Source organism: Pelobates fuscus, chromosome 3, assembly GCF_036172605.1.
Source record: "Pelobates fuscus isolate aPelFus1 chromosome 3, aPelFus1.pri, whole genome shotgun sequence".
NCBI classification, from domain to species: domain Eukaryota; kingdom Metazoa; phylum Chordata; class Amphibia; order Anura; family Pelobatidae; genus Pelobates; species Pelobates fuscus.
The window spans coordinates 61,535,772-61,563,680 of NC_086319.1; the positions used below are offsets into that span (position 1 = coordinate 61,535,772).

The 27,909-nt window shown below is 37.5% G+C and overlaps 1 protein-coding gene across 2 annotated transcripts in view; it reads left to right on the forward strand.

The window, feature by feature from the left end:
- CEP290 (centrosomal protein 290) overlaps positions 1 to 27,909 on the forward strand; it is a 122,111-nt gene that overhangs the window by 33,753 nt on the left and 60,449 nt on the right. For both annotated transcript variants that reach the window (XM_063447128.1, XM_063447129.1), the window contains exons 21-37: positions 655 to 804; positions 2,016 to 2,131; positions 3,042 to 3,144; positions 5,305 to 5,535; positions 6,133 to 6,306; positions 7,164 to 7,275; positions 8,735 to 8,940; positions 12,360 to 12,511; positions 13,123 to 13,234; positions 14,341 to 14,796; positions 15,515 to 15,679; positions 17,824 to 17,931; positions 20,174 to 20,308; positions 22,566 to 22,832; positions 24,250 to 24,357; positions 25,732 to 25,931; positions 27,488 to 27,701. In XM_063447128.1, the coding sequence (XP_063303198.1) occupies positions 655 to 804; positions 2,016 to 2,131; positions 3,042 to 3,144; positions 5,305 to 5,535; positions 6,133 to 6,306; positions 7,164 to 7,275; positions 8,735 to 8,940; positions 12,360 to 12,511; positions 13,123 to 13,234; positions 14,341 to 14,796; positions 15,515 to 15,679; positions 17,824 to 17,931; positions 20,174 to 20,308; positions 22,566 to 22,832; positions 24,250 to 24,357; positions 25,732 to 25,931; positions 27,488 to 27,701 (3,009 nt within the window). The remainder of the gene's footprint in view (positions 1 to 654; positions 805 to 2,015; positions 2,132 to 3,041; positions 3,145 to 5,304; positions 5,536 to 6,132; positions 6,307 to 7,163; positions 7,276 to 8,734; positions 8,941 to 12,359; positions 12,512 to 13,122; positions 13,235 to 14,340; positions 14,797 to 15,514; positions 15,680 to 17,823; positions 17,932 to 20,173; positions 20,309 to 22,565; positions 22,833 to 24,249; positions 24,358 to 25,731; positions 25,932 to 27,487; positions 27,702 to 27,909) is intronic.

The window sequence follows — 27,909 nt, forward strand, 5'->3', positions numbered from 1 at the left end:
TATGGAATTGGTTAGGAGTATTAGAAAATATCGCGTAAAAAATATTCTGGTAAATTTGAACATGTAATGCATATTCATTGCTACTATTTGCTACTATTTGCAAAAATATAGTTTATCTTACTTGTTGTGTAGTGTGGATTTATCTAGGAAATTTTATAAATGTTAGTGATTACTTACAGGTCAGCAATGCGAAAAATAACCATTAAAATAATCTTCAAGCACAAATTGCAATAGAATAAACTATTGAATCAATACCTACAGGCACTATACATTTTAACCATCATAGATTAAATAAATTGCCCTTAGCATGGTGATAATATAGCAAGTTCTTTTAAGAAATATGTCTTAACAGACTTAATGCAGACAGATCACTGCTCATCTCCCAATGCACAGAGTTGTATTATGAAAGCCTTGTTCTAATATTATGAATGTGTTTATGGTAAAATAAAAAGGAGAGGGAGTTTTAATATCTGTAATTTTTCTTCAATTGTATTTTTCACATTCACACATATTCTTTCAACTTTATTACGGTAATTATTCATACATGCTGTGCACTGACCTAGTAATCAGTAACATGTAGAATTGGAAGTGTGAAACTCCACTTCAATAATGTAGTAACCATGCAGAATTAAAGTCTGACATTTTCCTTTTTAGGTTTCACACCTGGAAAATGAACTTACGCTTCAACGACAATCAGAAGGGGCCAACATTATTTTCAAAGCAATAAATCTACCAGAAGGAATGTCCGCATCTAGCACTAACCTAATCAACTCTCTCAACGAGTACCTTCTGCATCTCTTACAGGTATTCCAAAGTAACTTTGTATCTTCTATTTACAGGAACCTATCATGTGTATGTCATGATTATTTGTTTCCTTCAACACATTTCTCTTGATGGTTTTGCATATTTATTAGTGTTTACACAGTCAGCCATGTTTGAAAGGGAAATGACAATGAGATGCTTGGCCAAAGGTTGCATGGTTTATGGATGTCTCCAGAAACCCACAATGGTGTTATTTTCCATGAAACGTGGTTCACCTATTTTGAAGGCTGCTGTTCTGCATTCTAGAAGCATTAGGCTACTTTTAAAGGAGCACTCTTACGGCTTTCTTCCCACTAATCTCTTCCTTTAGCCATTTCTTGTTTCAACTCTGTTTCATCTTGCACACAATAATGATTGCACTATTTAATTTGTAGTGTATTCCGTTTGACATATTGTGCTCCAATCGTTATTATTATTCCTCCTGCCAATCACATCTTGCTCTTGAAGGCAAACTTGCCAAAGACAACGCTGTCCAGAAAGAATACCTTGCAAATTCTATGAACAAACACTGTCACTTATTCAGATTTCAAACCCACATTTCCATAGTGTCCTGCTTTTCTGTTACACAAGCTCAGATGCAATACTGGATTTCTCTCCAGTAAACCAATGCCTGGCCATGTACAGTTTTGCCTTGTGTGCATCATGGTCCTGACTCTGTTTCCTATATTGATTTCCAAAATATATATTTTACTTTTTGGTCCATAATGGGTGTTACTAACACGTATATAAAATGGTGACATGGTGCTAGAGTACTTAATTATATCATGTAATCTTGGAAATGGATCGGTCATTTTTTGATTATTGACGTTATTATTATGTTATTTTACGGCTTTTTTTTTTTTTTTTTCTTCTTGCTTTTCCCCCCCAAAATGTTATTGCCACCGGTACAATGGAGATTTGGATGAATGGATCCCTGTTGGAGAAGTGTATTTCTCCCTTGCATAATGCTGGTGTTGTAGTGGAGGGAAAGATAATTGTTTGTGAGGTATACACAAAGTTCAGAGACTGGTTTAGAAATCAAATGGTTTTAAATGCAAATGTTTTACTTTATAGCAAGATAAATGAAACCATATCAATAATGCATTGAGAAAATTGAGAGAATCACACATTATGAAGTTCAAAGTATTGATTGTATCCCATCATAATATTTCCCGTCATAATCTGTATTTTGCTGATTTTTCTTTGGCTTGTAGGAATTAGAATCTAAGGAACAGTCAATTGTGAAATTGGATAATGCCTTAGAGGAATACAAAAGAAAATTTGCTGTGATACGGCATCAACAAGGACTGTTGTATAAAGAGTATCAGAGGTAAAAATAAATTGCACTGCTATTTTTAGATTATTTGATCTGGATGTGGAAAAGTACATGATGCAAGTTATAATTGTATAATATGATGGTTGTAAGTAAAAACAATGAGTGAATGATAAAGAAAAAAAATACAGAAAAAGTAAGTGGATAAGTTATAATAATGTATTTTACTATTGAAAGAAAATAAAAATGCAATTTAAAATGTTTTAAATTAAAATAATTGTGCTCAGTGTATCTATTTTATAAAACTGAAAAATCACTATTTTGTAGTGGAATTCTTTTGTAAGGGCACTAGGCACTGTGTTAGAATAATACCTTCAGAAAAAAAAGCAATACAAAATAGTACAGTAGATACAATATACACGTGAGCAAAAATTATTTGTATTTGCAGTATTTTTTATTTTTTTTTAGATAAATTTCATCTATATACCTGGAGTTTTATTATGCCAACCTATATACAAAGTGTCACGATTCTGGGAACCAAACACGCTAACACACACACACAGAAAAGGTGCAGTACCGGACCTTAGAGTGGCCGGGCTAAGCACACAAAGAATAGTCAGGAGACAAGCCGAGTAAGGGGAACCAGAAGACAGAATAACGAGAAACAAGCCGAGGTCAAAGGTTAGGAGAAAGTCACAAAGTCAGATAAACAAGCCAGAGAGTACGTAACCAGAAACACAAGTTCAGTAGCAATACTAGCAAGCAAAGACCACAACAGGGCAGAGAGGAACAGGAATGGTAAGTATTAGGCCAAGGGGACCTAATGCGCATGATTTCCAAGATTACATTATATAATTAAGTATATCTACTATATATAATCATTGTATTTGTGTCTTTTTGGCTGTGTATGCAAAGATTTTATAACCAATTACCAATCAGCATTTTGATGAAACTTGCATCAATCTAGTGAAAGAGAGTCCTGGAAACAGAAGGCGGAGAAGCTCAAAGAAGAGAATGAAAACCTGGAGAGTCAAAAAGAGCAGGAAGCGGTCCAAATTACAGAGTTTATGGTAAGGTTACCACTGCCTTTCTCTCTTGCTAAACATATAATACGTATAGACCCTTGACTTGGATAATTGACGCGTGTCTTCTTGCTATGATGCGTGAATTATGTTATTTCATTTTTAAACTGTCTGTCTGTCATGCAATCTTTTACTTAACAGTTCTTATACATCAGTTTAAACTCTGCAAATAACAATTGGAGGGTTAAAGAAAGAGGAATTTATGACTAGATTGCATGCCGGCCGAGTGCTACTGAAGTGTTCATTTATAAAAATACTTGTTGTTAGATTTAGAATATCATTCCAAAAGACATCATTTCAAAAATTTCACATATTTGTCCTAAAATATCTTCAAAACAATAACAGATGTTTTTAGCAGTTTGGAGATCAGAGCTGCATCTTTTCTATCCTCTGAGACCTTCTCTTTATAGAATGTGTTCACCTTCCAAGACTTTAACAAGTCCTTCGACAAGCCTTTGAATAAAGGCTATTACACATCTTAAGAATGTGAAAGGCAATGTGTGCCCCAGGAACAGAAAAGGCTGTGGGACTATGTGTCATCCTGCTAACATGCATGTATTAATAAACAATATAACTAATGACACAATTCTCAGTGTGTTATTACTTAGCTAAGTTAGATGATCTCACAAGAAGCTTTTTTATTTTGTGTGGGTAACATATAGCAGGTAAAAGTGGAGCAGTTAAAATGTGTAGTGCAGAGAGGAACTTTTGACTAAAACTACAGTAGAAAGTGTTCACCAAAAACACTTATCCTTACAGATTGAACGCTTAGTTTCTTGTGATCCCAACACATTACATGATTCACTCAAGCCATTGAGGTGAAACAGTTGTTGGAGAATGCTGGATAAAAGTTGTTTATTAGTAGGATTTTTAAAAGGAAGGTCCTGAATAGATTAGGATGGTAACGGACTATCCAGAAACAAAATCAGAATCAAGGTGGATGCTCAGGACTATGGTCAGGAATAACCCAGGCTAGTATCCAGATAGGAACAAGATATGCAAGATGAATAGCATTCACCTACTCCATTCTCACTTTGTCCCTAAAAATCCACAGCTCCACCTCCAAAATGTCACAGTAAATAGGAAAGAGTAAGTTCTCTCAGGATGCTCTTAAGAACTACTTTCCTCAATGCTAAAAGTTACTATTTCCATTCAGCAGAGCCTTTGTCAAGCCACACGAGTCAATAAAAACTCTGCTGAGTCAAAACATCACCTTTTGATGAGCAAAGTGTTTAAACCATCGTATAAAGTGCCTGGTCCTTTTATTCAACAACATACTTGGACAAAATAGGTTAGTAACAGGATGCTCAGAATGAAAATATGTAAGCCAGGATACTTGTTAAGAAATGCATTATGATACCTGGTTTATAAAGTTAAGCTCCCCATCCCCCCCCCCCCCCCCCCAAAAAAAAGGACCAGAGCAACAGGGAAAAAAAAAACCTTTGCTTATAATGATATGAAAACTGGGCCAAGTGAAAATCTGGAAGTAGCATCTGCACTGGCAACTCATCAGCAGCATATGGGTATTAATTATCGAAAGCTATAAATTATATTGTGGGTGAGCTGTGGCAGATAGTCATGATAGAATGGGGGTAATTTAAAACATGCTGCTTGAATGTATCCAGATTAAGAAATATAACAACTATGCAACTGCATAGTTTCAATGTAAATTTTATATAAAATTAATTTTGTTTGTGCTCACGTTTTTTCTTTCACAAATTATTGTCCCTTACTATCCTTTAAATCATCCAAAATAAAGGAATCTGAAGCACGTTAGAACTGATGTTCTAAAGCTTTATATCTAATATACTTATTAATAAACGTATATTTTACTTTACATCTAAATAGCATTGTATAACACTGGCTTCCTTAAAGTAGAGAGATTGTTTAGCTAATATCTGTCACTTCAAAAGTGCAATTTGTATTGTGCACCAAAACCAATTTCTCCGTCGAGCTGTACTTTAGTCCTTCGTGATGTGTTTGCTAATGTTTGTACTGTAGCATTCACTTGTATAGTGTTTGATGTCTGTTAATCACATAATTACAGAGAATGTTCTCATGAGTAATCAACAGCTTTCAATTCATATGGCTTTCCATTTAGTTCTTATGTATTTTTGTGGATGTACTTGTTTTATTTTGACAATTTAGAACCTGCTCGAAGCTCTGAAAATGGATCCTGATGAAATGAAAAGACTGGTTGCAGAAAGTTCACGAAAAATGACCGTTCTCCGAGTAAATGAAAAGTCACTGACTAGAAGATACACCACATTGTTTGAAATGGAACAGCATCTCCGAAAAGAGAACTCCAAATTAAAAAGTGAAATATCGGAGATGGAGGTCACAGTAGGAGAAAGGATTGGATATTTGCAAAGATATAAGGTAGTGATTAAAATTATGCTTTATTAAAACAAAAAAAAGTACATGAATCTGTATATTTAACCTGTTATCCGGGGCATTTCCAAAGTTTAGCTTGTAGCAGTGATCTCAAAAGTGTAGCATATTGTGTATTTAATTAAATTAGTATCAAAGTGCTTAACCCCTTAAGGACACATGACATGTGTGACATGTCAATGATTCCCTTTTATTCCAGAAGTTTGGTCCTTAAGGGGTTAAAGGGACACCAAAAGAACTTTAGCTTAATGAAGCAGTTTTGGTCTATAACTCATGCCCCCCTGCAGTCTCACTGCTCCATTATCCCCTTAACCCTGAAAGACACATTTAACTTAACTAAATAAACTGAGCAAGTCTCCAAAATACCGTGAAGTGCTATTCATCTGTTTCTCTATAGTCTTCAGACTACATACATGGTTTGTTAGTTCTCATGTTAATTTTGTATGTGTATGTCTGTAAACCTTGTAAGTGTAGTTCTTATATTTCTTTGAAATCATTGTAAGCATTACATATTTTATCATCCCCGCTTTCTGTAATTTTACACATGCTCCACAAAATGTTGACAATAATTTGTGTTTTAAACAGGAAGTGGCTGCCTTTAAAATAGCCTCCCTTCAAAAAGCTTTGGATGATAGTGTTCCCTCGGCTGACTTGGAATTGGCTAATAAGCAGTATAATGAGCTGACTGCCAAATACAGAGATATGCTACAGAAGGATAATTTACTTGTTCAGAGGGCAACGAAGCTGGAACAACTAGAGGTATGAAATACGTTCAAGTGAGTCATGTGTGCTGAATTCGTACACTAATAATGTCTTAATGAAAGTATGTTTTACCCCCCCAAAATATTTGCATATTAGTAGTTTACCTTGAAATGTGCAGTAACGTTGGCCTTTTGAATGTGCCAACTATTTTCTTTGTTTGTCTAACCTCATGCTCCTTTTACCCTTCATGCCTCTGTTCAACCTGTTGCACTTAATGGTCCTGCACTTTTCTTTTCTTTGTGTATCACAAAGGTTCAGACAAGTATTAAGAGTGTGTTGACCCTGCAGTTTATATTTTACAACTGCACTATGTGTCATGATTCCAGGTTGGAAACATCCTAAAGATATTCTAGAAATCACAGATAGGCAGAGGCAGAGATTAACGTTAAACAACTATGCACAACTCCATATGGGAAGTAATTCTGGAAAATGTTCTTTATTGCTTTATTTACCAGTTATCCATTATTAAAAATTAAGCTCATTAAAATGTATGTAGGTTGCTGTTGAAAGTCAGCATTTATTTGCGGCATCCTGATGATGACTTTTCCTCTCCCTGTGGCAACATTTCCATGATGGCAAGCATTGAAGACTAACAGAGAGCAGGCTATTGTTTATGCCAAATAATCTTTGCCATTTTTGGTAGAATATTCAAACCTCTAAATAGTGTAATGCTGCAGATGCTTTGGAAGCAACGTGCATCCGCTGAATTCAGCTTTGTATTACTTTTTAAAATCTATAAGGAGTTTGCAAAAAGAAATATCCACAGAGTTAAAATGTATTTCAATGTCCTGCTACTAAAATGTTTTATTAAATCAATTTAAAAAACTTAAGCACTTGAAATATTTCCCGAACAGCATGAAAACGCATCGCTGAAAACACAGATTGTTTCTTATAATAAAGAACTGGAAATTGCAAAAGAAAAACTCTACACTCTTGAGCAAGCTTTTGAACACATAAATGCAGTTGGTAAGTGTGTATGGATATTTTATCAGTGTAATGGTAAGGATGTATACAGTTACTTACAATAGTGGGTAATTTGCAGACAGGGTAAATGGGATTAATGTGTTGAATGTAGAAAATCAATATCTAAAGGAAGTTGTCCCTTTGTGTAAGCTTTCAAAGTATTGTGTCACCATGACGTGATTCTGTTTATAAAAATATTCCCACCAGATTGATTTTGTTGCCTCTAGCCACTCTACAGTAAATCCAGTTCGAATTACCATTAGAAGGTCCAAGGTATTCTACTGTGAATATGCCCTTAATGGCAAAGTATTGCAATTCGCAAATACTATTTTCCTGATTCATTAAAGGAAAACTCCAGTGCCAGGAAAACAATCAGTTTTCCTGACACTGCAGGTTCCCCTCTCCCTCCCACCCCCAATCCCCAGTTGCTGAAGGGGTGAAAACCCCTTCAGTGACTTACCTGAGGCAGCGACGATGTCCCTCGTCACTGCTTCCTCCTCCACGCCGCTCCTCCTTCTGACTCCGTCGGCCGGTGGGTGAGACTGATCCCGCCCACCGGCCGGGGAGACCTAATGCGCATGCGCGGGAATGCCGCGCATGAGCATTAGCGCTCACCATAGGAAAGCATTGAAAAATATTTTCAATGCTTTCCTATGGGGAATTGAGCGACGCTGGAGGTCCTCACACAGCGTGAGGACGTCCAGCGACACTCTAGCAAAGAAAATCTTTGCTATGAGTCAGGAAGTTCCCTCTAGTGGCTGTCTGTTAGACAGCCACTAGAGGTGGAGTTAACCCTGCAAGATAATTATTGCAGTTTATAAAAAAACTGCAATAATTACACTTGCAGGGTTCAGAGTAGTGGGAGTTGGCACCCAGACCACTCGAATGGGCAGACATGGTCTGGGTGCCTGGAGTGTCCCTTTAAACTCCCAATTTGTCGTGAATTTTATCTGAATGGCAAAAATGGAGGCTTAAATAACCAAGCTGTGACTATTTCTGAGTTGGAGAATTTTTCCAGATCATCTAAGTTTGCTAAATTTTATGTTTCAGATTTCAATTCAATTTGCTTCAGTTCTCAGTTTAGGAAGCAAATACCACTGACCTTCTTTGCAACCACCAGCCAATCAAACTTCAGTTGAACTAATTAGTTGGCATAATTTCATAGTGCAGTCCTAAGGAAATGTAGGGTTTAAATTGTCCATGGTGAGTCCAAAATATGAAGTAATCTTATATGAAATAAAAAGCTAACTTGCAAACAGATTGAGACAGAGAAAAAAAAGACATAAACACTATCAGGTGACAACAATCTGTCAGTCAAACAATTGGTATTCAACAGACTACATAATATACAAAGTTCTTTAGAGAAATTTTGATTGATTATAATTGATATGGAATTTTCACAAGGTTGACGTTTTTAGATGTTTTTTGTTCTATTTATTACATGCTTTTTTTTTTATTTTAGGAGGGAATTCGGCTATGGATAAAGCAACAAAAGTGATTACTAATAATGAAATTGTGTCCATATCCAAGAAAATAACGATGCTAGAAATGAAGGAGTTAAATGAAAGACAGAGAGCAGAGCATTCACAGAAAATGTATGAACATCTGAGGGCCACACTAAACCAAATAGAGGAACGCAACTTTGAACTTGAGACAAAGTTTGCTGAGGTAACTGGAAATTGTAATTCATGGATCATGTTGTGAGATAAAAAAAAAAAAGAAGAAAATACATTATTTGGTACTTTTTCAACTTTTTTTAATCAGTGTTTTTGAATTATTTAGTGTGAATAACCAGCAGGCAAAAAGTTCTATGTGGGTATCAGTCATATTTAGCACGGGTTGGATGAGGAGAACTATATATATAAATAATAATTTGTTTTTCATGGATATATAAAAATCATGTTTAATCTGAAAGTCAAAACATCTAAGAACATTGTTATCATTGTCATACAGAAGAGATTGCAAAATAAAAAAAAATATGCAGATGGCAGCAAATATTGGATACAAAATCAATATATATAATTTGTTTTGTTTCTTTACCCTTGCAATATTTCAAGAGCAAACCTGGTTTAGATAGTATACGTTGCTGACCCATTAAGTCCTTTGGACCCAAGTAGCACCAGGGGGCAAAAGATTAAATTTAACAGTCAGAGGAATATTTGGGTAGAAGGGAAAATGGATAGGGGAGAGCAAGGTGAGCAACATGGTAATACTTGCCCTTCTCTTACAGCATTCACATTACGTGCGCCATTCATACAGTGTATTCATACGACATACAGTAAATAAATTTGCATTCACACTATTATCTAGACTGCCTAGTGACTATACCATTTACGCATTCACCTTATCTCCCACAATTTGCAATGTATGAATGTTTTGTACATACTGTATTTTTATGCAACTCAACCATTAACTCATGACATATGTACAGTGCCCCAAAACAATGAATGGAGGGGTAGGATAAAAGTGTATGTGAGGGGGCGGAGCCTAACCAGCGAGCTGGATGGACATGCTCTGCTAGAGCTCCCGCTACACGAACCTTAAATCTGCGTATTAACCAGGCTGCAGAGCCACAAACCCTCCGTGAACAGGCCCACGGCATTGGGAAACCCTGCCGTAACCGAACGATGCCGCACTCCACACCCAGGATGACCGGGCACCGCCACGGCAAGCTGAGACCTACCACGGGAGGCGGAGAGGAAAGACGGCCGCTTTCCCTCCGATCCCAACCAGCTACATGCGAATATGACACACTTCCCCCCTCCCCCCCCACCCCCCATGGACCGGCGGGGGATATCCCGGTCCCCACCAGACGAAGAACCTCATGCCCTACGCCCCCGGACCAAGCCCGCGAATCCTTTAAGCAAGGCAGGCTTTGGGTCCTCCAAGATGGCGGACAAGCGTGACCTGACAAAACGCACTGAGCAACCACTCAGACATAACCGAGAAAGACTCAATTGACCTACTATTTGATGACTTTTGGGCTAAGTTAATTGCACTCTTACAGCCAACTGGGCCACGCAAAACAGAGCATATGAGACGCATGGATCAAGTAGAGGGGAGACCAAGGAAACTCCCACGAGATGACTCGGCACCCCTAACTACAACACCCCGAATCCGGGGCCCCACCGCGCCTAGAGCATCGGGGGTAAAACACCAAGGGGGGCAACCACACCAGCGGAAGGTGGCAAACCACAAAAGCCAGAGACTGGGTGAAAATACATACCGCACCACCCCAACGAGGAAAACCCCGGGCCGTACTAGAACCCAAGCCCGTAGTGCAAGGCCACCAGCTCATGCACAGCACCAAGGCAGGAAGATGCAAGCAGCCTACCACAGACCCAGGCAGTCCCCAGGAGCACTGGACCCGGGTTCCCTCCCTTCATACCAGGTCTTGGGCGCACTGACTCAGGCCCTAAACGCAACATGGAGCACGGGGGAAGGCAAACCCGACCCACACCTTCAGCCACCGCAGGAACACACCCGGTTGCAGCCGCTGGCACCCAGGGACCACACAACCACACCAAGCCGAGGCATTGGCTGACAGTGCCACACGTCCCCGAGCGCGGTACACATGTACATACTCAAGGACTTGTGCCTCCCTAGAGCTTGTCAGGTTATAGTCAAACTCCAAAGTTAATTTTGAGTCTCGTTATTTTTTCTGTTGTTTAAATCTCTTATAGTGAACTGCACAAACCTATGCTTACACCCAACATACTAACAGAACCTAGCCTAATGCATTTTATGCTAATATGACTGTGTAGCTTGAGGCCATCTTGTCTTTACCATGTTATAACATGGTGGTCATTCTTAGCGATTATAGCGCAAGAAATTAATCCAGTCTACTCCTATAGTACTCAACACCAGACCAGGTGCGATTTTGTACAAGTTTCAGGGACCTGCTGTTTGCTCAACCTATATGCATGACTTTATTTTAATTTTCGTTTGTTTCACGTAGTCGAACTACATACTAGCTACTCGTACTAGAACCAACCTCACTTATTATTATAAATTGTGCAAAAGTTACCATGTACCCCATTGTAATAATTGTCGTTAAAGCGTACTTGGATTGCCGTTGGGGCACCACATACGCGTTGTTATATCTATATGCACTACAAAAATAAAGAATTTAAAAAAAAAAAGTGTATATGAACACTCAGAGATTTCCTGATGTTATCAGTCCTGGGGTTTTAAAGGAAATGTGGGAAATCCATTAATGAATGTTAGGAAATATTCCACTACTTAAGGGTAGCTTAGCAATTTATTGACAACTTGTATAATAAAAATTTAAATTGTGTAATTTATGTAAATGCTCTATTCAAAATTCAGAAAAGCTCATACTCTGAATAATAATATCAATCTATCAAATGGAGTTTATCCTTAAGATGGTCAAAACCTCATAGGGGCTGTAGTGATAAAAAATGTTGTCACTAATAAGATGTGACTAGACAGTCATAGTTGCCCAGTCATTGTTTTATTTAAGACCATCTTGCATGAGATGGATGGTGGGTCCAGGGACAGCTCCTCTTTATTCCAAGTCAAATAACAGACTATAGTGTAGCAAGCCTGAGAAACATTTCTGTACAGCGTGTCATATTATTCTTAAAGCCCACAATCTGCTTAGAATTGAGCTTAAATTATTTTGTGAGTATTCAAAAAGTATTGCTTAGCTGACACCACATTTTATTTTATTTTTTTTATTTTAGGTTTGGGTCTACTGCTTAGAATTGTAAAAGCACATCATATGCAAATATTAAAGTAAACTATTAAAAGGTTTATATAAAAATCATAGAAGTACAGAAAATAAATGTACCTCGGTTCTCAGCTGTATTAGCAGTTCTCAGAAGCCCCTCTTTCTAATTGTGTGGACTAGTTAGTTACAAGTGACCCCACCTGATTGGTTATATGATGACTTCCTTGGTTGTGTTTCTACGTAGCTGTTTGTGTTATCAGAGCTGATTTACACACTTGCTGCACTCTATCCAGTTGGTTGCAAACAATTTTATAAACACAATTTAATCTGCGCTTGGAGTGAACTTGATCGATGCATATTGTTCTGATCATTTGCTCACTTTCTGTATCCACAGCTCACGAAGATCAACCTGGAAGCCCAGAAGGTGGAGCAAGCATTAAGGGATGAGCTTGCAAACAGTGTCAGTAAAGCTGTGTCTGAAGCAGATCGGAGAAGGATCACAGACCTGGAGAAAAGTGAAGCTGAGCTTAAAGTTGAAGTTTCCAAGTAGGTGTTGTTATAAAGTGCAGTTTTTGATATTGCTGTTCAGATCGAAGCCCCCCCCCCCCCCCCACCACTCCAAGGCTCTCTTAGATAGAAGGCAGACGCACACTGGTTTTGGTTGCAAAATGCAGTTTATGGCACATATGGCAAAGAAATATTTCTAGGTCATACCGAACCTGCCTTAATATTTTATTTTTATTATGTTTTTGAAGTATAAGCTTTCTCGAATATGTTGTCGAGGTAATATGTTTAGCCATAGACAAAAGGTACCCAGATGGGCAAGCACAAAGTTTATAGCTAAGTTTGGACTTTTGCCAATAAAAATGTATCAGCGGGGGAATGGTCCCTTGGTAATACTTTCTAATAGTTCCTAGATTCCCCCAATTCACTCACTTAAATGTTGTGTACTAGTTTGTTTTAGTATCAGAACCACAAATACAAACAAAGCTTCAAAACACAATATTGTATTTATTTTATTTTGACAATTCAACAAAACATTAAAAAGTTTATTTCAAATGTTATACATGAAAATTTGCCCAACACGTTAAAGTACACCATTTGTCAGTTAAAAACACCCTAAATTAGTGATCTATTGTTTTGTTTTGTTTTATTAGACTTCGTAGTGTTTCTGACATAGCCAAAATGCAAGTTTCAACTTTAGTAGCTCGTCAGCAGTCCAGAGAAAAAGAGGTGGAATCGTTGCGAAAGCAAGTTTTGGACTATCAGGTATCCTATATATAAATATATATTTGATGGAGTGGTTGCAGTACTTTGTGATTTAAGAGATTCTATTTACATGATTATTTCTATGAAACATTTTCTTAGTCACTTGAAATGTCTCAGAATTCATATTGCCTTCTCCTACAAAATCAATAGAGCTGCCAGAATCTGAAATGAGACACACTCTAAAATCCATAACAAGACTGTAAAATGTTACATAATTACAATAAATATTTCATTAGAGAAACTTCAAGCCATCCTTCATGATTTTCAAATACTTTTTCATAATGTTATATACACTGCATAAATTCATCCAAATATAATATTTTTTCTCCTTCATTTGTTTTTGTTTTTTTCCCCAACCTTAATATAATTTGTCTTAAAACATAAATTGTACCATTTTGCAGAATAAGCATACAGAAACTTTACAAGTATTGTTATTTACTGAATTCATTGCCAGCTGTTGACATTTTGTATTAACCCCTTAAGGACCAAACTTCTGGAATAAAAGGGAATCATGACATGTCACACACGTCATGTGTCCTTAAGGGGTTAAAGGAACACTATAGCATTAGGAATACAAACCTGTTCTAGTTTCTCTGTCTTCAGATTTGTACTACCCCTGAACCCCGACCCCCACCACCATTCGATTATTAAAGGGTTGAAAAGCGATGAGCTGAGAGCATTGGACTAACCTCAGTGCTTTCAACTTATCTTTTTCATATAGGTTGGACAAATTGATATTGATGTGCACGTGTTATCCAATCAGCTATAGAGGGAATGATCAAACCACATTCAAATGGTTTTGGGGGCCATGGGGGACACGATACCTGCAGAAACTGAGCAACAGAACTATTGAACCATTTAAATGTCAAGCAGAATGAGTTTTTGTTTTGTATTTTTATATATTTTTTTTATTCACTTATATTTTTTATTTATAGGTTTGTAATTTACTTGCAACAGTTGGTGTTTTATCGAGTTATCATTTTTGTAATTTAGAATATGCCAATGGATTTCGCAAGGTTTGGCCTTGTACTTAGGCCAACGGTATTAGATTAAATAATTCCTTTTATTTTCTTGTCAACTAGTTCTTAATCTTTGACTCATTTCAGGATCAAACAGATGAAAAAGCACTAATCGCCAAATTACATCAGCAAATTGTTGCTCTTCAAATTAGCGAATCTACAGCTGTAGGCAAATTGGAAGCTGCAGTAACCAAACTACGTAAGCTGGAAGCCTACAGTTTACGCCTTGAGCAGAAGATTGATGATAAAGAGCAGGCTTTGTATTTTGCCCGTTTAGAAGGAAGAAACAGAGCCAAACACCTTCGTCAAACTGTCCAGTCTTTAAGGCGCCAATTTAGTGGGGCTCTTCCTTTAGTCCAGCAGGAGAAGTTCTCCAAAACCTTGATACAATTGCAGAATGATAAACTTAAGACAATGCACGAAAAGGAACTGGTTGAAAAAGAACACAGGGAAACAGAGACACGAGCACTGGAGTTAGAACTGAAGCTGAAGAGTTTGGAAGAGTTAATCGGAACTCTTAAAGATGCTCGGGGAGCTCAAAAGGTAGGCTTATTCATCTCCTTTAAATCCAAGCATTCTCCCATCATCAAATGAAAGGTAATGTGTAACTTTTATTTGATACATGGGATGTAGGTCTACAACAAGATAATTAAAAATAGACATAGAAAGTAGAATTTGGTGCATTTTTGGTGTCCGAGTTATTTGCAGAAATAGTTGAAGCTTAGAAATTATTAGCATTATTTACGGACAGAGAAAAGGTACAACCAAGAATAGCACTGAATCATAACATTGGATCTCTATTTACAGACAGTGTTTTTGTTGAATACATGATCATGCTCACCAAATGAATTGAAAAGTGGTTGCAAAATTGGAAACGTAAGGGCTAGATTTTGTGGAGCCAAATAAGAGAAATAGTTGGATGGAGTAGATTCACCCCTAGAGTCAACATGTTTTTAAACTTCTGGCATAAGAGGCTGCAAAGTGCCATATGTCTGCCTAAAAGGGATTTATGGAAGCGACTGCAGAATGTGCAGCTGGAACCATTTCTGTGTAAAAATCATTTTTAAGACAACTGTGGCACTAGCACTATTGCATTAGCACTATTGCATTAGCAATATTAGTTCCATCCATAATTAAACTGCATTAATTGACTGAGTGTGTTGTTTTGTTGGTTGTTGTTGTGGTTGCTGCTGTTTTTTTTTTTTTTTCAGTTTGCAATGGTGCCGTTTTGACCAAAAGGACATGTACATTCATTGTGCAGGTTACAGAATGGCATAAGAAAATGGAAGAACTTCGTCTGCAGGAATTGAAGCTGACTCGAGAGCTAAACCAAAAGAAAGAGGAGATAAAATATTTAAATAATATAATCTCGGAGCAGGAACGTACAATAGGCACACTGGAAGAAGAAGTGGTTCAGCAAGGCAAAGTAAATGTTCTATTATTCTAATTGTGGCTAATCATAATACAGACCGGTGATAAGGCAGTTTTGTTCTTATATTTTCTGTAGTTTTACATGAATATAAAATGTCTTTCAAACTTATGAAATTAATCAGCAAGTTCAGAGTTAAAACGGTGTCACTCATTGAGTGAATTGTTTAATGAAATCCTGCTAGGTATCAATGTTTGGGATGTAGTTTATATCATAGTATCTAATTAAAGATCGTAAAGCTCTAGCCCCATCCCTGTTTGGACATATACATTGAAAAATGGGATACCGTGCTCTACAACTATAGAAGAAAATTATTGCTCATGTACAGAATTAAAATGCAAAGGGATATTTTGGTTAATATGAAAGGAAATGATTAGACTTTGAAAACTGACCTGTCACTTCTCTAGGGGTCAAAATGTTTCAGGTGGCACTGTAATGCTTTTTTTTTTGTTTTATTGTTTGTTTTTGGTATCCCTTATGTCCCTGCATTTTAATAATTATATTTTATTTTATGCCTTGTGCCTGATCTAACTACTTGGGTGCATACATTTTTTTTATCCTATGTCCACGCTGTTTGTTTGCTTTTTGTGGGATTGATTTTACTGATGGATTGTGAGTAAATTTGATTGACAGCTTAAACAGAAGCTAGCTTTAAGCATTACCCATAGTTTATCCCAGGGCTAGTCAACCTTTTAATACCTACCGCCCACTTTTGTATCTTTGTTGATGGTAAAATTTCCTTACCGCCCACCAGTGCAACAGTAAGTAATATTATAGCGCAAGTATGATTTTATTTATTTTTTTTGTATTTTTTTTAGAAAGGAGGTGTTTTGTTCTTAAATTTGTCTGTTATTTCTATTCTACCTGTTTTCTATGTGTGTCTGTGAGGTGCTGTGTGAGAGGGGCACACATAATATGCATGTCTTGGAAATCCACTGTATTTGTAAGAAGATGCAGTCGCTCATATTGGCTATTCTTTCCAGGATTTGCCTGATTATACCCTTCCTTCATGTCCATTTTGGTGGAATTTGAGTTCTTGTTGACAGCTGCAGAAGGAGGGTTGAGTCCACGGGTGTAATGGTAGCCCAGTTTACTTATCCATCATGGCAATCTATGTGTCCTGAAACACAAAATAATTTCAGATTGGGGCACCAGCATATAGTGTGTGTGGTGACTGTGTGTAATGTGTGTGTGTGTCCATGCGGGCGGTGTATATGTGTATGTTGCATGCTATAGCTGTGGCAATGTGTGTGAGAGAGTTTTGCTATCTGTGTCTAATGTGTGTGTGAGTTTATTGCTAGCTGTTTGCAATGTGTGTGAAGGAGGTTTGCTGGCTGTGTGAAATGTGTGTGTGTGTGCGCGAGTGTGTGCAATGTATTTGTATCTATGTGATGTTTGCTGGCTATGTGTAATGTGTGTGTGTGATGTTGACCGTGTGTGTGTGTGTATGTATGTAATGCTTGGTGGCTGTGTGTAATGTGCATATATTTGCTGGCTCTGTGTGCTTGATGTTTACTGGCTGTGTGTAAGATATGTGTGCTGTGTTTTACCTCCTCCCTGCATAGCTTTCTACAGGGAGGGTGTATGTGGTCCATTGGGGTTAAATTACCCGGGTGTCTAGTGTGGGAGCTTGAGATCTGCACCTCTGATGAGTGCAGACCACATCCTTATGGTCTGGTCCACAGTGAGTCAGAGTGCATGCTGGGAATTCTGCCACTGTGAGCACCAGAACACGAGGCAGTGATTACTGTAGTCTGCACTCACCAGAGATGCAGACCACACAATGCCCCCTTGAAAACTATCCTCCCCAGGAGCAGCCCTGACGTTTGCCCATGGTAAGGCTAAAAGCCCCAAATAACTGCTTCCCCAGCATCTGGAACTTCACTTATTCCTAGGTGTTAGGCGATCGGAATTCCCCACCCTTGTGTGTGTTCTACATATGCTTCTTTTGCTATAATGGCAAATCTGTGAACTAATGTATTGCTGTTGGGCGATGTTTAACCCCTTAAGGACCAGACTTCTGGAATAAAAGGGAATCATGACATGTCACACACGTCATGTGTCCTTAAGGGGTTAAATATCTTTCTTTATAGTAGTTTTGTTTTGTTATGATTGATACATGCTCAACTTATGTCTTCCAGTTTCATGAAGAACGACAGATGGCATGGGATCAAAGAGAAGTAGAGCTGGAACGCCAGCTGGACATGCATGAGCTACAACAAAATGAAGTTCTCAGCACTGCTCGAAGGGTAGTCACATATTTTAAAGAGAATCTGTCACCTTTCCTAATGTTTACCAATTAGGGCAGCCATCCTGGCTTTTTTTAATTGCAAGATTTGTCTTCCATATTGATTTACTCAACTAATTTGCCCTGCCAGTTTCAAGAGTTGGCTACATTCCATCAATTCTTTACCAGTCCTTGGTTAAAAAAAATCTACATTGGCTTCCACCTTTTTACACCCCTGTCCTAATGGAATGTCAAAATCTTATTGTTAAATATAAGCGCCAAAACTACTTTAATTGAGTGGTTAATGGAGTGGTTTTGGTGCATAGATCATGCCTCTGCGGTCTAACTAAATGGCAATTCTATGTTGTATGCAGCCCTAGCCACACGTCACCTACATGTGACCTACATTATCTCCATACACTTTCTTGTAATGAGAGATCTAATGTTTAAACCTCCTTTATTGCGCAGTCTGTTTTATTGAAGATTTCGTATCTCCTGCTCTGTTAATAGCTTTTTAGACACTGGAGGAGCCTCCTGTGTGTGATTAAAGTTCAAGTAACAAAGCAGGAGTTAAAATTATTCTAAGGTAAACGCACTGTACTGATTAAAAATTAAGGGGGGCGGGGCCAGACCACCATGCTGAACAGTCACACAATAGAGCAGCTCCTGCAACCTTATATATTTTCAGCCAATAAACACTGAAATAATACCTGACAACTGGAAGCTGTGGCCCAGTGCAAGAAGGCATCCTGGTTCCGAGGCGAATCTTGCTAATTAGTTCTAGTCCCTTGGAGGGGTGCTCTCCGATGTCCAAGATGGGGATCACTTGGGCGGTGATTGAGGTGGACGGCCGCTACCCTACTATCTTGCCTAACAGCATCATGCCAGAAGCACGAAGGTATGTGGTACAGGCCCTCCCCCACACCCTCTAGACCGGTGGGGGTGATCCTGGTGCTCACCCTGGGGCCACAATGCATGCAAAAATACCAGCGCTCCGAGCTGCGGCAATGTCAACAAGGGGCTCAGAGGCCACATCTTAAATGCTGGAGACCGCGTGGCGAGCCACCAATGACAGAAGAGAGACCGACATTCCCTCCACACTGGCGGATTGCCAACGCAGGCTGGACGAATAACTGCAGGTGCCTGCTAAGACCCAACTCAGGATCGGGGTTCCGGCCTTGGTACGAGGCAGGTTATGGTGTAGGAGCCCGAGGTGTACTACGCCACCGCATGCCGCGCTGAAGCGATCAACGGAGGCTGACACCCGCAAGCCTACTATCATGGCTACCCAAGAATACAGCTCACAGAATGAGTCTGGCGTCCCAGCTATGCCTGCCATACCTTCCTAACTACCGTGAGGGGGCCGCAGGGCTTGGGCCGACTGCTTGCAGCTGGGGTGCATCAAAGCTGAAACGAAAGATCAGCAAGGCCATTAAGGATCCCTATCGGTTAAAACGCAAGTTGAACATTTGGGGACTATCCCTCTGACACCTACCTAGACTACAACCACTGTCTTACATCTTCTACAGCAGTTTTAAGGCTTTTGTCCCTATCTGTTTTTCTAACTAGGCTGGTCCAAGGATGCATGGTCACTGACTGTCAGCTTGCTAGTGGGGGAGAGGGGGGGAGGTGTCACCTGGGGTGGTTAATCCTACAGATATATTCTCACCTGTCTGATGATTTACCTTACTGTTGTTTTCAAGCTATCTAATAACCTATACCCAGACAGGAAGTTTAGCATATTAAGCATATTGTATCACCATGTCTTTGAATTTAAATTGGCAGGCCTCAATATGTTATTACGTTTTGCTTCTCTGCCCTGTCTGAAAGCTTTGTAACAGCCCATAGACAAGTTGTACTCCCATAGTTGCCTTGTACTCTCATTTACATTGCAAAAATGTGCAGGTTAAAGATGTCATATCCGCATTGTATTATGTGTACTTTTGTGATTGCTTACATATGCTGTTGTGGCAATGTCAGCTTTTATGTATTCACATGCACAACAAAAAAATAAAAAAAAATAATTAAACAATTTTGTTTTTATGCAGACTGTGTCAGTCACAGCTGGAGGTGGTGTGTCTATGCCGCATAAACCGAAACAAAAGTGATTTAACTCTTTAATGGCAGAGAATTGAGCAGTGAGGCTGCAGGGGCATGACCTATACACTAAAAGTTGTTTTGGTGCTTAGTGTATCTCTTTAATTCAAACTAAGTAATAAGTAGTTATAAATAAAACATTTTTGTTACCTTTGTATTTTTTTTAGTTTGAAGAGGTGACAGGAGCTGTGCCTGACTCCAGCCTACCCTTACCTCAACAGCTGGAGATAGCACTACGCAAGATAAAGGAGCATGTGAGGACCATTATGGAAACCAAAGCTGTGTGTAGAACACTAGAAGAGGTGAGTACAGTCCTACTGGTACTCGCAAAAACACAAAAAAAGCTGATATTTTCTATAACTAGGAAACAAATTAAATAATAGTTTACTATTTAATCTCATTTGTATGTGACGTGATTTTGGTTTAATTATCAAAAATTTTGTTTGGTTTGCCTCTTGTTTAAAATCTTCACGTTGAAGAGGTAGGAAAGGTATCCTCTATCATAATAGTTTGGAAGGCTATGTCCCACAAAGGAGTTAAATTATTAATGGTTGATTTTGGACAATAATATGAAAAATACATCCACCAATGCAGTAAATGCTTTTTACAATCATGGACTGTACATATGTCATATTTTTATTTTGCTTCAACGTAATTTAAGTACTTTTTTTTTTTTTTTTTTTTAAGACCGGTTTGGTAGGGTAAAATTTTCTTTTTAGGATAACTAGAAGGACTTGGCTATATTTAAACCTAATAAAGGGAAAAAAAATGAATATAACAGGTCACTTACCCTCATTTAAATAGAAGCTCTCAGCAGAGAAGTTCCATTCTCAGGTATCGGCAATTAAAATTAGTCCGTAATCAAAAACAGAATGCCAAGAGCAGCATATTCATTATATGCAATTAAAAAATGAATGGGTACTTGCAGAAGGATAAAAAAAAAAAACAACACACAAAAAGAGACTTCCTAACATGTTTTGAACAAGCTGTCCGTACGAATTCCCTAAATACAAGTACATCTCATCCAAAACCCGTTAGGAAGTCTCTACTTTTTGTGTGTTGCTCCACCTTGTATTAGTTATCCTTGTTATGTGCCAATTATTTTATTTATCCAAGTACTTATCATTCTGCAAATACCTTTATGTTTGCAAATTTGTATTTAAAATATTCTTATTACTAAGCTTTAGAGTTTAGAACAAAATCATTTGTGTTCATGACGTGGCTTTCTCTATTTTGTTGTTCTTTCTTAATGTAGTGGTTTTGGTGCATAGATGCTGTCCCTTTCCTTGGACATTGTAAAACATTGCAGTTTCTGAGATGCATAATTTTTTTTATATTTGGCTGAAAACACACCTCTAGTTGCTGCCAGCAAGCCAGCCACTACAGCTTTGTTTTTCTTACATTCTTTGATTTATTTTAAGAATGTCATGTTCAATATCATCCCACACATCATGATAACACCTAATGCAGCTAATGTTTATCATGGATGCAATGCTTATCTTTAGCAATTACTGGATTGGCTGTTCACAGCTATTGTAATGCATGCTCTGGATGACCTCCGTGATTATATATGAAAAGCATCTGAAGGGCAAAAGTCATCAGAATTGATGACTTCACCAGAGGAGGATCATCGGTTGCAAGTAGCCTGTCACAGCTTTGGAATAAATGTACGTGTTATAGCGTATGTAAAGGCTAACAAAACAAAGGAGTGTCGGGGTAGCATAAACATAAACTGAACAAATCTATTTATGTATGTATTTACTTATAATATAAAGTTTTCTTTTAATTCTGTCTACAGCTGTGACAATATACCAAGGCACATTGCTATGTTAGTGTAGTGTTAATATAAAGTAATAATTTAAAATAAAAATGAAAGAATCGGTATATAAGGAAATAAATGCATGAACAAGTACCAAACGTTTTGTTCACTGAGATTTTGTTTTGTATGGATCCATGATGATACACAAGTACTGAAACAAACACATTATGTTACAATAATTTTACAGTCCATATAGTAAATTTGATTTGTGAAATTGTGCAAAAAATCTTTTATCCTAAGCAGTGTCACAAGCAAAATGTAGATGTAAACAAAAATTGTTTGGAGACATCTCACCCAGTTCTGCAGAGCTTAGTATGTGTTCAAGGTGAATAAACCATGATATCTATCTCTGTGAGTTACGCAAGAGGATCCCAGTGTTTTGTGAGATCCTTTTGAGGTGCTGCCAGAAAAGTACTTTTGGAGTGAAGGATCATCACATCTTCTATCAGCGTAAAGGGACATTCCAGACCCCTATAGCACTTTAATTTGCTGAATTTTATTTCATTTTGCAAAAAGTCCAGATTTCTGTAGAAATTAACACTTTCATAAATTAACATGAGATGCTACATGTTAATGTTTCAATTGTGTGATATGGAAAATGAATGATATACATTCTTCAGTGTGGATCCTTGTTTCAATTTACTTTTATTGCATATGTTAAAAACAAAAAACATTCAGGTTAATTGTTGAGCTTTGTACTCTTTGATTTTCTAACGTAGCATTTGTTTTTATTTTTTTAGAAACTTAAAAACAAAGAATCACAAATGTGGACATCTGAACAAAATGTTTTAAGCCGAGACAAGGTGATCAATGAACTAAGACTCCGAATACCAGCAGCAGCAGAGCGAGAGAAACTTCTATCTGACCTTAATCAAAGAGATGAGGAGTCGGAACAGCGCCAAGCTTTAAGAGTTGCCCATCAAACTATTGCGAGCATGCAGGCTAGATTGAATCAGAAGGAAGACGTACTAAAAAAATACCAACATCTCCTTTCCAAAGCAAGAGAGGTATCAAACTTCCTTTTTACCAGTTAAATAAACATGGAATGTATTTATTTATTTATTTATTAAAAATTCTTAAGAAACAGTCTTATTACCCATAGGGTCTCGATGCGCATACCAGCAATAAAACAGACAAAACAATATCCAGCAAACAACAGCATTATAATCACATGCATTTGAACCAGGTTAAAAGTTTCATGTCATCCCATACGCCTGAGCAAATAAAACTGTTTTTAAGCTCCGGCGAAACTTCAGTAGATCATTCTCAAGTCTTAATGTCAGAGGCAGGGAGTTCCAAAATTGCGCTCCCTGAACATCACTCGTTCTCCCTCCGCACTTTTTCTTTTTAAAATTTGGAATCTTCAATAAGGCTAAATCAGCCGATCTCAAGGATCGACTGGGAGTATAGCGTGTGAATTTATCCTTCAGATAGTCTGGTCCCATACCATGGACTGCCTTATATACCAAACAACCATTTTTAAACAGAACCCGTTCACGAACGGGCAACCAGTGCAAGGCTCTTAATGATGGAGTGATATGGTCATTACGGGCCACACCCGTAAGTAGCCTTGCAGCTGCGTTCTGTATCAACTGTAGCTTGTGTATGATGTTCTGAGGCAGTCCAATGTACAGAGCATTGCAGTAGTCCAAGTTAAAGTAGCAAAAGACCTATTAGTAACTATTTCAAATTCACGTAGGGTAATACAATTGATTATCTGTGCAAAGAGAAGTATTGTTTGTGATTGTTCATTTTTAAAAACTGTCTTTGTAATATATTATTCATATATTAAGACATATTCATAATAAACGTGTATCTCAAAATAGCTAATTTCTTTGTAATGGATCTTCTTGGATCTAAAGACGTTTGGAATTTATATAAATATACATACATACATATGACTAGTAGCCATGTGCAAAAATTAGTTTGAAGCTATTACTTCAATTAAAATTCCAGCTAATTTTTAAAATGAATCGATTCCGAAAATTTAGAACATTAACTGAATCAAAACCAAATCCGAATTATAATCCTTTAACCCCTTAAGGACCAAACTTTTGGAATAAAAGTGAATCATGACATGTCACACATGTCATGTGTCCTTAACCCCTTAAGGACCAAACTTCTGGAATAAAAGGGAATCATGACATGTCACACATGTCATGTGTCCTTAAGGGGTTAAAGAACTATTTTAGTTCAGTTTGGATTCATTTCTTTTATGAACGAATCAAATTTGCAGAATCAATTTCATTGACGAATAGTTTAAGACTAATTTTTGCAAATATCCAACACTAGAAAAGAGACATTAACAATATTGAAAATCATCACATCTTAAGACTTGTTTTTTATTTAGTCATGTCTTGCTGTGTGCTATATACAGCCCTTATTCTGTAACCTTTCCTAATCAAGATTTTATGTTTTCAATAGGAACAGGAAGAAATCGCAAAAAAGCACGCAGACGACATCAGAGTATTGCATCAAAAGCTGAATTCATATTCTGACACTTCTCTTAATAAAATTAAAGAATCTGCTTTGGTTTGTTATCTTCTTTATTTTGTTTTACATGTAAAACTGATGGTTAAAATAGTCTGTATTTTGTTTATGCATGCAGTGTTTAGTTATGCAGTGGTAAAATGCTCCACGATACTTAGAGATTCATTGACATCTAGTGAGTGCCATGTAAATTGGCAGTTAGAGCCTAGTATAACACAGTGGGCGACAGTGGAAATGGTAAAGATAAAGTGGAAAGAAATTATAAGATGATTCGGTCAGGCTTGAAATATAGGGGCCATGTTTGGATGTCTTTCAGATATGAAAGCTGAGATGGATTGTTCAAGGATTAGTAATGCCTAAATAGAAATGTGTCTTGTATATAATAGCACACTGTTTCTATGTAGTTTATGCATGTTTACATTAAACGACTTGCCTGTTTTCCTCAGCCTGCCAATATTTTCTTTAACCGACGTATGTTAGATTTACAAACGCATTTTAAGTAGGTCTCTTCTTCTGTGACCTACCATGTCTCCATTGTCAGAGAGTACGAAATGGGGGGTCTGTGGTACATCACACAAGAATATAAACTAGATTGTGTATGACAAGGGTGATAACATGGGCATTTGGTGTTTTGTGCAACCTTAATTTTTTATTTATTTATTTTGTGTGTGTGTTTTTTTTAAACAAATATTATTTTAATGTGCTATAATGTGTAACAGCGTAATTATTATTTTTTGTGAAAACATGTTCAGTAAGGCTGCTGTATGAAAACTTTAAATAAATTTCAATGAAACCTATGAAAAACTCTCAAATGACAGATCCTATATAAGCTACAATTAGAATGAGAATATATCTTCTGCACTTATAATCCCTTTCAACTGACTAGGGGACCAAAAGTCCCCACTAAATATTCAGTAGAAGATCTGTGTACCACAAGTATCACAGTTCAAGTGGGTTTTCATTGTAACATAAAAGAAAAACACCGGTTTTACATTTTGTAGTTTTTGCCAATCTTCTCTAATTTGAGCTTATAGCTGATCATCACTGTTATTTTTAAGAGAATAGATCTGTATTATTAAAACATTGATAATGTAATAATATGATAGCCACTTGGTAATCTGCAATATATTCCCACTTAGATATTTAGAAATAAAAAGTGTTGATGCTTGTGTGAATGCTTTGTGATTGATGTCTTTTAGTAACTCATACAATATAAACACATATATGTTTTGGTTACTATTTAATAGCTTATCATTGATTTCATATTCCATGTAGGACTGTGTTTGATTCTCTCTGCATAATTGACACCGTTTAGTAAATTTTTAATGAAAAACCCATGTCCCTTTGCCTACATTGTATGCTTAATAATTATATCCATAACAGTATAACTGAATGTTGTACTTCTTCATTTCACAGGAACTGATGAAGAAGCCCTCGCTGCAGATTTCATCGAGCGCACACTTTATGCGTTTGGCTGAAATGGAACAGACTGTTGCAGAACAAGATAACTCATTGGCTTCACTCTCCAACAAACTAAAGAAAGTGACCGCAGAGCTGGAACAGCAGAAACAAATCACTATAGCACAAGTGCATGAGCTACAGAACAGTAAGACCAGGTATTCTAAGGTGTCTCTTTACATTACTACATAGTAATAATGTGTCATTGCAGAGTTGCTATAGTTGTTATTGTAAAATTTGAGTCATTTTAAAGTTGAACCTCTCACACAACAGGTTAAAAACTTTAAGAAATAAAATAATAAGGAAAAAGGAGCTGATCCAGGAGCAGGTGGATTAGCTCCAAAAACACACCCATCCATACTCTCACTGAGGATGGGGGAGGACCCACAGGCAGTATGGAAAAAAAAAAAATTGGACCAGTGAAGGACCTAAGGAGAGAGTAACCATGAAAAGGAGAGGATGTCCTACCTTTAATAGATTATTTTCAGTAGCCTTTTTTTGGTTTATGGTTATTGAGGCTCAGTTCCTCCATCTTCCTCCTTGTGATTTTTACCTTTAGCTAAACCTGCTGCTAGTAAACACGCTGGGAGTGTGTGGAGCTAGGGGTTCCGACATTATTTTGATTTTTTTTTAGACACATTGTGTGTCTGTCTAGTTGGACCTTTGCTCGTTTGTACATATACCTTAACAGCTATATAAGTGTAATTCTCCCTCTACACTATTTTTTTTTACCCGCTATTCGTTCATCCTTAGAAGTATTAAAGGTGGGACATCCTCTCCTTTTCATTGTTACTCTCTCCTTATGGCCATCACGGGTCCAACATTATTATTTTTTTCATTTCAGGTTAAAAACTTTAACTATAACCACTTCTAAGGCAGTAAATCTATCATTTTGTCATTAAAATTGATTTATTTAGGAGTCGTTATATTGGCACTTTCCTTCAACCCTCTTATCAGCAATGCCATTCTTGGAGGACCATGGATATAGCTCCTTTAAATCACCCTCACTCCCATCCAGCTCCATTTTAAACATGATTGGTCCTGCTTAGGAACTCATCCACAAGCAGGACAATCCTCCCTAATGACGCTGACGCATTGGCTTCTTTGCCAGTGTATACATGTCAGCATATCACATACTCCCCCCTTCAAGTGTGAGCAATGCTTGCTGCGGGTATGGTTCTCTGACATAAAAACAAGTGAAACACCTGTAGAAAAGTAATTTCGTGTTCCTCAGTCCTGACACAGAAATGTCTCGGCCAAGGCATGATTGATGGATGGGGAAGGGTACAAACTTTTAAAGAGCATTACGTTAAAATCTATATATTTGCTAGGCATGTCCTCCCTGCTGCCAGGAGCTCTTACAAGGAGCATCCAGTAGCACAACTGAACAGGGCCGTAGATAGAAAGTGGTTGGCAATGGAGGATATAGGGAGGTGGTAACCAGAGCTAGTCTAATGCATTCTGTGCATTTTTTTTTTTTTTTTAAACTAGAAGAAAGTGCACATTGGCTCTTCTGTCAACCACATAGTGGTTTACTAGATTGGAAACGATAGCAGAGCATGTTAAAAAGGTTATTTAAACTGAAAATGACATATGTAGTCTGTAATTGTTATGTAGCCACAGTTCTGTGCATCTGATCCGTAATGTTGCTACTGAGGCAGCAGCTTTCCACTGAGTGAATGCTAATAAATGACCGTGCTCTGTCTTGCACCAGACTCGAAGAGAATTACATTATGGAAATTAAAAATATAAAGAATGAAGCTGAAGAGCTGAGATCTCGTCTGTCTCAGATGGAGAAGGAAGTTCAGTATCTTAACACAGAACTAGAGGTCCAGAAGGAAGCAAATACCAGAGCTCCAACTGCAACTATGAAGAATCTGGTTGAACGCTTGAAAAATCAGCTGGTCTTGAAAGAAAAGCAGCAAAAGGTATTCTGTGTTAAGGAAATTCCAAAAAGAGGCAACATATGCAAAGTTGTGTATTTTTAGTAGTTGATAGTTTTCATAAATAATTAAATTAAAGGAAGTGCAATTTTTGTAGTTGGTTCTTTACTTCTTTATCGCAAAAAAAAAACAAATCAACAAAATTTCAGGTTCATTGTATTATCCTCTGGCATTTGACTGCGTTTCTCCCACC